Here is a 12,186-nt window from a genome sequence, read left to right as displayed (position 1 = left end):
TAAGACTTGAACAGAGCTCTGTAGGATTAAACCACAAGAGGCAAATCTGGGGAAAAGGGCATTCTAGCCAAGAGAAAATTTTGTGGTGAAAATTCTACCATTCCTGGAACAGTCTTTTGGGAAGAACGATGGAAATATAAGCTGTCTCCAGATCAGGGAAAGCCTTTAAACCCATGTTTATCCATATAAAATTGACAGCCCTTGAGGGGTGTGTGTGTGTGTGTGTGTGTGAAATTACCAGATCTGTGTCTTGGAGAAATAACTCTGATGGCAGAATGTGGAGTGAATTGGAGGGGACAAGACTGAAGTTAGGATGACCTGTTAGGAGTTTGCTGTAACTAAGTGAAGATGAATTACAGTCTGAATTGAGAAAGTGGCAACAGAAAGATAGGGATGAATTTGACAGGTGGAGTTGAAAAAGAAATCTAAAGGATTTGGCCACAGTGGGAGAGAGAAAAGTCTAACATGATTCTCACTAGGAGCAGAAGAATGTAGTGACTTGAAGATTGCAAGAGTAGTTCTGCAAGAGGAGGCTGCAGATTGGAGAGGCCAAAGTGAACCACAGAAGGCTGTAGAGAGGGGGTGAGATTTGAACTAGGTCTTTCAGTTGGGAAAAACCCCGATATGTTAATGGGCAAGAGAAAGAATATTTCAAATTGAGTGAGTAGCCCATAAAATGTCTTGGGAGATATCCCTGCATGCCCTTTTGGGATGTAAATAAGGGCATTCATGTGACAAGTTGGAGCTGAATAATCAATAAAGAAATGCTTACTTAAATGAAAACAATAGCTTAGCAATTATTATGTAAACAGAAACATAATTTGTGAATTTTGGACATATTGGTTGGAGTCCAAACAACTATATTTTCTAGAGAAGTCCTTCCCATCTCCACTTTGGAAATAATCAATATGAGGCAGCAGAGTTCATTCTGATGCTTGCAAACATGAAATAGGATTCTAACAGAGCAGGAGTTCTTCACGTGGAGTCAATGTCCTCCCAAGGGGTCCATGGATACAATTCAGGGCATGGGTGGACTTGGATAGGAGATAAATTACATGTTTCCTTTCACTAACACCTAAATGGAAACGTATCTTTTCCTTCAATCGTGAATGTAGCCAACAAGCCACAGTAGTTAAGCTGGGCTGATGACTGTGTCTGCAGCAGAAATCATAGATATTTTCATATCACTTTATGGTTTTGTAGATATCTCAAAATACAGTTTATGTTAATTATTACTTTAAAATTTAGAGCAGGCCTGCTACTAGATCATGTCATGTCAAATGTCATTAAAGAAGCACACATATAGCTATATCCTAAACCTGTTCTTTTAACATTTTCATAACTGCACTGACTTTAAAAACATTATTTAAGGAGGCAGGGGGCTTGGCAGATGTCAAAAAGGTCCATGGCAGTAAAAAGATTAACAACTTCTGTCCCAGAGGAAGTGGTGTGCTGGATAATGTTTATCAGTTGGCTTTCAGGAGTAACGGGGAGAACTAACCTGATTTGTAAGTGTGTGCCAATATCTGTGGTGTAAATACTCCCACTGTGGCCAATTTCAACCTACTAATGTGAGGCCAGGGAAGGCACACAATCAGCTCCTGCAAGCTAGCAAGAGCCAGGCCCAGCATAATACTAAAGGTTTCTCCTCCATCAAAGATTTAGGTCAACAAATGTCATGGAAACAAATGATAGAACTCCACTGATTTTCCACTTATGCAGAGATTTGGCAATAAAAGAGAGGTCTGGGAGTTAAAAAAAAAAAAATCTCATTTAGAGTTGAGTAACATTTTTAACTGTGATACAGAGGAGCATTTTATTAAGTGTGCTTTACTGAGATCCCCTGGGAGCAATGAACCATGTCTTTATCTTCAACTAATTCATATTTAACACCCGTTACCCACGTGGTCCACTCCTGGCCCTTAATTTTGTCATGTAGGATGTTTCGTGATACATATACCACAACAGTTTATAAACCCCTTCGCTATGTTTTAATGGAGTGAGCTGGCAAAAGAGTGCTCAAAAATAATGCTGAATTGGTATTTCTCTGCACCCCGTATCAGGGGAGCTTGCTTGACTATGGTGTTCATTGGTCTGTGAGGAAACCTTAATTCAGCAACAGAGGTCAGCTTGTCTAAAGGGCTCTAACTCTAATTGTACGTGGGATGCAACTTCTGCCCATTCTCTTTGCAATCTCAGTGTTGGTACCAAAGAGGTCATTTGAAATGCTCCACTCTAAGGTAAATATTTATTTATTTTTGAGACGGAGTCTCGCTCTGTCGCCCAGACTGGAGTGCAGTGGTGCAATCTCAGCTCACTGCAACCTCTGCCTCCCGCGATTATCCTGCCTCAGCCTCCTGAGTAGCTGGGACTACAGGCGCATGCCACCACGCCTGGCTAATTTTTTGTATTTTTAGTAGAGATGGGGTTTCACTGTGTTAGCCAGGATGGTCTCAATCTCCTGACCTCGTGATCTGCCCGCCTCGGCCTCCCAAAGTGCTGAGATTACAGGCGTGAGCCACGGCATTCGACTGTAAATCTTTATTTTTATTTATTTATTTTCTTTTGAGACAGAGTCTTACTCTGTTGCCAAGTCTGAAGTGCAGTGGTGTAATCACAGCCCACTGCAGCCTCAAACTCCGGGGCTTAAGTGACCCTCCCACCTCAACCTCTAAAGTAGCTGGGACCACAGGCATGCATTACCAAGCCCAGCTCATTAAAATTTTTTTTCTTTGGTAGAGGCAGTGTCTCATCATGTTGCCCAGGCTGGTCTCAAACTCCTGGGTTCAAGCAATCCTCCCACCTCAGTCTCCCAAAGTGCTGGGATTACAGGCATGAGCCACTGCGCCTAGCCAAGGTAAACCTCTCTTATAGACACTGGAGTCAGGGTTCCAGGTTAATAACTGCAAGTGTACTTTTACCTTCTGTATCATTACATGAAATGTTTAAAACAGGGTCACAGAAAGCAAAGACTGATTCTATCTTTATTTCCAGATCATTTTTATGTTATTCATCCATCTGGTTATCTCCTGAACCTAAAATAAATCTCAAAAAATGTATCTTATTGTTTCTGACTACTTTCAATTATAAATAGAGCCAAATCAGATAACAAATAGTTTCCATTGGGAATCACTGCCAAGAATGTTAAATCTAACAGCACAGTTAAGGAAAAAATTAACTGAAAACAATTTAATTGCAATTTTTTTGCCTAAACAGTCATAAAAGGGCGAACTACTTCAAAACCTATTTTAAAGTTAGTGCTGCATCTTCAGTGTGTGATTAATTGCTGTACAACTTTTCTGCAAATGCCAATTTTTCTTTTCCTTTTTTTCTATTTATAAGAATTGCTGTCCTATTTATTCTCTGTTCTATACACTCCAGTACTTCTATCATAGGTTTGATATCATCAATTTTACATGTGTAGTTGAAGCCTTCTTATCTGATGCAAATGAGATTGATAATTGAAAAAGACAGTAAAACTACCTCAAACATTTTATTTTAAATTAAAGCATAAATGTGCATTTGTTTCTAGATTTTTAGAAATACTCCTGTAGCAATTTGGGAGGCCAAGGCAGGAGGATTGCTTGAACCCAGGAGTTCAAGACCAGCCTGGGGAATATAGGGAGACCCTGTCTGTACAAAACATTTTTAGGCGTGGTGGTGCACACCTGTCATCCCAGCTACTCAGGAGACAGGTGGGAGGAGTGCTTGAACCGAAAAAAAAAAAGAAAGAAATACAGTTAAGGTGGGTTTACTGACTTGATTGAAGCATTTTCTTTTTAAAGCATACCCACTATGCACCACGCATTAGATTATTAGAGTTTCCCCAAATCTTTCACAAATTCCAAGGCATTTTCATATTATTAAATTTTTAATTTTTGTGGGTGCATAGTAGGTGTATATATTTATGGGGTATATGAGATGTTTTGATTCAGGCATGCAATGCAGAATAATCACATCATGGAGCGCAGGAAGTATCCATCTCCTCAAGCACTTATACTTTGTGTTAAAAACAATCCAATTACATTCTTTCAGTTATTTTAAAATTTGCAATTAAGTTATTATTGACTATAGTCACCCTGTTGTGCTGTAAAATAGTAGATCTTATTCATTATTTCTATTTTTTTGTACCCATTAACCATCCCCACCTTCCCCCGCCCAGCCCCCAACTACCATTCCCAGTCTCATGAACTCATGGTAACCTTCTTTCTACTCTCCATGTCCATGAGTTCATATCGTTTTGATCTTTAGATCCCACAGAGAACTGAGAACATGTGATGTTTGTCCTTCTGTGTCAAAGGCATTTCCTTTAGCAATTCACTTTTACAAAGCATCTGCCTTAGTTGTTACGGAAGCACCAACTCTCTTTTCACATTTATTTCATTAATTTACAACTGTTTAATTAAATTACATAATTTCAATTATTGGTGCAATTAGCATACATGGACTGAGAACAAACACAGGTGCCTTTAAGTCCACTACAACCCAGCTGATGGGAGCAGCTATGGGCAGGCAGACCAGGGAGGAGCTGATCACCCTGGGTGTTCAAGCACCTTCCTCAAAGTATTCACCATAGAATGAAGAGCACCGGGCAATCCAGTTAGTTGGATAAATGGAGGTCAATTATGAGGGCTGCTGGTGCACATTTGTGTCTCCTTGCCTTTACTGCAAGATCCAGAGCCCGTTTCAAACTGCTTAATATCACCCAAAACCAGAGCACAGAGGTTTGCGCTCAAAAGGTTAGCACAAACTAAGCGTGAATTATTAGTTATTTAAATAAATTCAAAACATTTTACTGCCTTTGTAAGCCAGATTCATTCAATAAACACAAACAAATGTTTTTAGATTTCTAAATATTTTCTAAGCACCAACAGTATACTTGATATCAGGCCTTCTAGTGGACTAGAATTCAAGCTGATAAACTGTACCAAGCTTCAAGGATACAGGATGTAAACTTTTCTATCCTTTTGATCTCTGCATTAATGTGTAACGTGATTTTCAGCGCAGTTGCAGGGAAGAGATTTGGTACTGGTATCTATGGGATATACTGGTTTTCTGACAATGTATTTTTTACTTTCTTTTGACTTCTATTTTTACCATATGATGCACGGATTCCAGCTGTGGGCTAGTCAAAGAACTTTTTGCCTCAGCAAAAGATTGTCGTCAAAGGTCTCTGCCTTTATTGCACACTTTTAAAAATTACTATTCAATAGCTTAGAAGGCACTTCATTATTGGAAAAAGCAAATATATTAAAAATTAAGAAGATCCTTGAAAAGCATAAAGTGAGTACTTTCAGATGAGTCTCAAATAAATACTTTCTTTGAATAAGAAAATGAGAATTCTGCTAGTCTTATTTTAGCTCTGTTAACTATTTTTCTTCAGGGTGTCATTAGAGGACACTTACATAGCTTCACAATACTTACCTTTACCTTTAAAATGACTGACTGACTTTGACAACTAGTTAGACATCCAGCATTTTTCCCCCCCTTTCTTTCTTTTGTTTTTTTCCTTTTTTTAAGACAAGAGTCCCGCTCTATTGCCCAAGCTGGAGTGCAGTGGCACAGTCTTGGATCACTGCAACCTCTGCTTTCCGGGTTCAAGTGATTCTCCTACCTCAGCCTCCCATGTAGCTGGGATAACGGCCGTGCACCACCACGCCAGGCTAATTTTTGTATTTTTATTGGAGACAGGGGTTTCACTATGTTGGCCAGGCTGATCTCGAACTCCCAGCCTCAATCTGCCTGCCTCAGCCTCCCAACGTGCTGGGATTACAGGGGTGAACCACCATGCCCGGCTGTCCAGCATTTTCTAATGTTCAAAACTCCACCTGTTTGTAGTCAAACTAAATTTTGTAGTCAAAGTAAATTGTTTGTAGTCAAACTAAATCTTTCAAGCACTTCCTGTAATCAGTTAATATTTTAATAGCCCTCCTAAGTTTCCATTTTATGCAGTCTCCTCAGATTATTTCCTCAACCCAAGTTGCAGCCCATTTATTCCAGTCCGATACACTAAGTGTATATATATATATATATTCATTACATCTACTTCAACTGAACATATTTGACATTTTGAAAAAGACAATTCCTTGCTTATCACTTCCTGCCATCTGTGGTTCGTTGGTGCCAACCTAGTTTTATAAGCAAGATAAAATTGAGGCAGTAAAGTCAGAAAACATTTTCTGGACTTTCTCTATTGATTTTATAAGTCAGTACATATTCAAGAGCTATTTCTGTTTCATCATTTCTTTTTTCTCTGATGATTTCTTCTTGCCCTTTTGTTTTTCTCATTAAGCGCCCCTTAGGGTATTGGTAGGAGGAAGGGAAGGAGATAAAATTCAAATGAGGTCCTTTAGCCAGCCACTCACTGGTTAAAGCACAGTCCCAAGAGGCCAGTTTTGTGAGCTGGATTCTCTTCACGGTCCAGTTTATTCTAGACATATGCAACTTTGCTCCAAGGCTACAGACCCATCGCCTGCCAGATGTTTTGCACTGTGGTCCATGGTCACGAGGGGGGACCGGGTCAGTAAATAGAAATGACTCAGGAAAATCCTGCCTCATCTCAAGAAAAACAAGTGGATGTGTGGGTCATTCTTACCCCGAGAACTGCAGAGCATTTCACTTGTTAACTTCTCAGGCTAAAGGTCTGTCAGGAAACAAGGCTCTAACCACTGCTTAAAACAGGTTTTGGCAATTACTTGTTAATTTCTTTCCCCTTCATTCTCTGCAATTCATTTAAACCAAAATCAACTGTCACCTTTGGTAGAGCTCACAGGCTAAGAAAAGTTTTCACTATTATAAATGGTTGAAACAAACTAAAAAATAGCCTTTCATGACACATAAAAAAACATGAAATTCACATTTCAGTGACCATAAATGAAGTTTTATTGGAATAGCCACCCAATTTGTTTATGTATCATCTATGGCTGCTTCTGTGCGACATGGGAAGGGCCAAGTAGTTGCAACTGAGACTATATGCCTTGCAAAGATGAAAATATTTGCTATCTGTCCTTTTACAGAAAGTTTCCTTCTCCCTGCGTTTTCTCATTCTGCACAAACATTTCTGTTATCCTTACCACCTTAAAATTCACGTGCTTTCTTTATTTCCATTTGTGCAGATTATTTTGTTGCTCTTGAAATCATAAATCAGGAGCCCTACCTCCATAAAAATGTTTTTTTCTCTCTATTTTTATAAAGCACTATGTGTTTCTCAGGATTTTCAGAAGATCATGAAAACAAATGATGTCTCATCTCCTCCAGATGGTTAATATAGTTTAAGGTGTGTACATATAAACTTATGATACTACTACAAGACTTTTTTTCACACTTTTCTCCAGTGCTAAAATAAATGAATTTTGCTCCTGACCCCTAATTGAAATGCTATTCACTGAAAAGGGAACTAAGCCCATTTGTACTTTATTAGGAATAAATTCAAAATGCATGAGTTCGCATTACCGTTATTTTCCAGAAGAATAATTTCAGGCAATTGAACATCGTTTTTGGAGAATAAAAGGAATGGTTTAAACAGCTCTGGGTGTGGCCTTCTATCCCTGAGCAGATGTTATCTGTAAGCTAGCCGCCTGGAGCTGGGAGTGTATTGCCCAAGGAGGTGGCCATGTTAGGGCCCCAGAAAGTTCCGTGCTGGCATCCCTGCAGGAGTGGGTGGAGAGCACCCAACTGCAGAGGTTCTCAGAAATGGGGATTCTTGGCCTGTACCTTAAGATGCCCCACCCCATAACTGTCTGTGGGGATGAGGAGGGGAAAATGGGAGGCCGATTCTCTGAGTTTTCTCAGAAGTATAACTGGAGATGCATATATTCTGGTACAAGTCATTTATCTCGGAGGTGATCTCAGGAAACGACAGTCCAGAGGCAGGAGAGTTAGACAGAAAAGGGAAGACAGACAATGAAGGGTGTGTCATCAAGCACACTCAGGTGGCCTGGCTGTAATCCCACTGGGAAACTAGTAAACGGCCTTTCCCTTTCATGCAGGCTTCAGAGTTATCCTGCCTGATGGGTCAGGTAGCTTCTGGGAATGTTAATTCTCCAGTACTTTCATCCTACCCTGATTGGTTTCAGAGAAAAGCCTTCAGGCAAAGTGACACAGATACTGGCTATTGTTAGTTGGTCAGTAGGCACTCAGGAAGTAAGGGCCCAGGGGTGTGGGTGGGTACCAACAGCATCTGCTATAGCTGTTTTCTCTCAGTCCTACAGACAGCCTTTTACTGGAACCCATGGCTGCTTTTAGGAGGATGGGAAGGCGAGTAGATGCAGGCAGGAGCCAGGCTGCTCTGCAAGCCTCTCTCTCCCACCTGCTCTGTCCCTTCTGCTGCTGGGTTCGCTAAGGGATTCAGACTTGAAAAAAACAAGTTAGATGGTGCTATCTCTGCATTAAAGCAGGATTGAGGAGACCTTGGTTCTGGCCCCACGCCTACCAATGTGTAACCCTGGCAAGTTAAACAACTTTCTTAGATTTCACTTCCTCATCTATAAAATGAGCATTGGTTGGGTCTCAAACATCTTTTCTTGATTAGACTCAACAAGCAACACATATACAACCCTCGGAAGAAGAGAAAACCCACTTTCGAGATTTCTCAGAGGAAACCAGCATTGCAAATTCACCTCCTTCCACTTCCTTCTCCCAGGAGATAGGCAGATTCCTGCTCCCCTTGGAGCCCACTGTAGCTCCATCCCTTTATTAGTATGGAGGTTGCCAACGTCTTAGCGAGGTATCAAAACACAAAATGGTGCCTGGACTTTCATCTGTGCACAGAGTGTGTCATGACTGGTGCTCATATTCTCTTCCCTCACTGAATATTCTGTAAGCTGAGAGGCGCCCTGCCCTGGGCATACCTGTGCTGGCATATAGAGAGGGCTGGTGTGGGAGAGAAGGTGGCATAGTATTCAATTACATAAAATGGTGTCATCCTACCTTTTCTCCTTTCAGTAGTTTAAATTAAATTGCAATTGAGCCCTAAGTGACATAGCCATAACTTACCAATATACACATCTCCAGATATGGTGTAAATGAAGCTTGTCCACCCTGGAAAGGACCAGCAACATTAAAATGTTAGTGTCCAAATGCCAAAAGGAACAAAGACATATACGTATTACAAACATAAAGATGAACTTGGAGATGAAATCCTTTTCTTCCCTTTAGATAGACATTTTAAGATTTAAGTTCTGTGAACTGTTTAAAATATACACTGACACTCATATTGTTCTCTTCTCACACACAAACACAGACACACCCCTAAACCTAAATGACTGGTCCCAAATATTTAAGAAGCACCCAAAGTAGACAGTGTACAATTCACTTGGCTGTGTATCTACAGGCTATAAGCTGTATTGTCAAACAAACTATTCCTTCCAGTTGTAATGTTATGATAGTAACTGCAACACTCCAGTCTGGCTTTATTTTCCATTTGTTGTGCCTCCAAAGTGTCTGAAGTGTGAAGATGATGCTAGAAATACGCTTTTTTTTTTTTTTTTTGAGCTGGAGTGCAGTGGCGCCATCTCGGCTCACTGCAACCTCTGCCTCCCAGATTCAAGTGATTCTCCTGCCTCAGTCTCCCTAGTAGCTGGGATTACAGGCACACGCCACCATATCTGGGTAATTTTTGTATTTATAAAATTATTTAATAGAGATGGGGGTTTCACCCTGTTGGCCAGGCTGGTCTCAAACTCCTGACCTCAGGTGATCCACCCACCTTGACCTCCCAAAGTGCTGGGATTACAGGCGTGAGCCACCGTATCCGGCCTGCTTTTTTGTACTTGGTTGCATTCTAGTATCAGTGCATTCTAGTTCCAGTGCATTATAGTTGCATTCTGGTTCCAGTGAACTCCTTCTTTTTATCTAGCCTAACATAGAATATGCATCAGTTCCAGGGATGCAGGGATACATAATCTTCGGGGTATAAATGGGCTCTAGGATGGCCTGTGAATTCCCTGGAATTGTTCACACAGTTTTTCAAGTATGTACATTTTTCTGGGAAGACAGTACATAGGATTCACCAGATTCCTACCATGATCCATGGGGCCAAGAAATCAAAATCTCTGACAATAGGCCATTTGCACTTTCAGCACCAACACCTGATTTTCATGGATGTTTATGTATTGTATCTATGGCTCAGAAGAGATGCTATGTTTCCACTGAGAGATATGAACCCAGAAAAGACACAGTCAAAATGGAATCATAATATCCCTCCATGTGCCTTCAGTGGAAAAGGAGATCTGGAAAGAATGCAGGGCACAGTTCAATGCTGGAAGGACAAAGCCCACACTGGAGTCTGTGTAGGAGTCAGCGTGATGACAGAGTAAACAAAGGCAAGTGCAGAAGGAGCAAGGAGGCCACAATATGTTCCAAGGATATGATTGTCATGGCAGATGGCTTGAAACGCCCAGTCGGATACAAAAGAAAAGCTATAACTGAGAAAACATAAATTAAGTCTCACTAAGAAAATCTGAAGGATGGCAAGACAAACGCACTTGAGCAAGTGCCAGAGAATATTTTCCCATCCTCCTATTTCACAGTTTTTCCTCTCTGAGATTTTACAAGAATAAGTTTAAACTCTCTGAAAGTAATGTTACTTATTCATAGCTTACTCGTTTTTCTCCCATATTAACCCACTCATACTTAGTCTTCCAAGCTTGGTCTACCATCATTTACTGAACATCTACCATGGGCATGTACTTTAGACAGAGATACAAAAATCAATAAGGCATAACTGGGGTGTGCAAATTGTTCACCTTTGATGCAGGGAGGTCCATGGTAGATGCTGAAAACACATGCTAACAATTTACAGCCAGATTCCATGTCTTATCTGGATGGGCTGGCTCTGCTGGAGCACTTCTTTCTCTGTTTTCCAAGGAATGCTGAGCTTTTCTACTTCTATTTAGCCTGATTTATAATCATACTCTACAACCAAACTCATTTCTTCTCTGCTTTTTAAAAAATTTCTCCATGGACAATTGTTTAAGTTTCTTTTTCGGAGCACCAATAGCTTCATTTTTTCTGATTATGAAAAAACACATTAATTTAAAAATATTTTAAGAATATGACAGTGCGGGACATCTAAACTGAAAATCTTTCTGCAATCTTCATTCCTAGTCTGACATATTGTTAGCAATTTGGTATTTGTGCTTTCAGTTTTTTTTTCTTTTATGTACTATAAGTTATTTCCTTAAAAACTAGAACTAACTTGGGTCCGGCGCGGTGGCTCACACCTGTAATCGCAGCACTTCGGAAGGCCGAGGGGAGCAGATCATGAGGTCAAGAGTTCGAGACCAACCTGGCCAACATGGTGAAACCCCGTCTCTACTAAGAATACAAAAATTAGCGAGGCGTGGTGGCACGTGCCTGTAATCCCAGCTACTCGGGAGGCTGAGACAGGAGAATTTCTTGAACCCGGGAGGCAGAGGTTGCAGTGAGCCGAGATAGCACCATTGCACTCCAGCCTGGGTGACAGAGCAAGACTCCGTCTCGAAAAAATAAATAAATAAATAAATAAAAACTAGAAATAACTCAATATTCTATTTTGGATAGCTTTCCATGTCAAAACATAGAGAAATAACTCATCCTTGGGAAAAACCGCATGGCATTCCATTGTAAGCACATGTCGTAATTTACACAACGAATCCTCTATTCATGGTTTAAAGGTATTAAAAAATGGTTACCACATTTGACAAAACCTCAAAACTCTCAATAGTTCAACCAGGCTTTTATTTGAGTTCATTTTGATTGTTCTAATCTCATTTCTCCTCCACCTGCTTTGCTTCCTGTTCACCCTCCAAGCAGAAATCTGGTCCACAAATAATTGCCTAGGTCTGTTCTCTTTCCTTTTTTATCTTTTTACATGATCTGGAAGGACCAAACATCTGCTTAAAGGAATGGCCAAGTCAATTTATTATGTGCGTTCATATAGTTTTACTCTTTGTAAAAGTCTTCTGTTAGGATGTATTGTCCATCTCTGCCAGTAATAGCACAATTCATGTTGCTGATTGGAAAGCACAGAGTGTTAGAGGGCATGGAATAGGAATGAAGGCAATTTACTTTTTTCTTTCTTTTTAGCATGATGCCTATCTGCACTTGCTTCTATTAATTTGTTTAATTTCCACTAAGCTTTGTTTCTTAAGCCTGCTGCAGAAGAAAACAAATGCCAAATTTAATGAATGCTTACTATATGTTTAA

At 40.3% G+C, this 12,186-nt stretch overlaps 1 protein-coding gene across 3 annotated transcripts in view; it reads right to left on the bottom strand.

Moving 5' to 3' along the window:
• The window catches only part of LOC105478155 (pirin), a 110,773-nt gene that overhangs the window by 13,691 nt on the left and 84,896 nt on the right, over positions 1-12,186 (bottom strand). For 2 of the 3 annotated variants that reach the window (XM_011735193.2, XM_011735194.2), the window contains exon 7: positions 8,995-9,039. The exons of the other annotated variant lie outside the window; for it this stretch is intronic. In XM_011735193.2, coding sequence (XP_011733495.1) covers positions 8,995-9,039 — 45 coding nt within the window. The remainder of the gene's footprint in view (positions 1-8,994; positions 9,040-12,186) is intronic. 3 annotated transcript variants of the gene reach the window in all.

The sequence above is a fragment of the Macaca nemestrina genome, chromosome X (assembly GCF_043159975.1).
Source record: "Macaca nemestrina isolate mMacNem1 chromosome X, mMacNem.hap1, whole genome shotgun sequence".
Classification (NCBI taxonomy): domain Eukaryota; kingdom Metazoa; phylum Chordata; class Mammalia; order Primates; family Cercopithecidae; genus Macaca; species Macaca nemestrina.
This window is presented reverse-complemented; position numbering and strand designations above follow the sequence as displayed.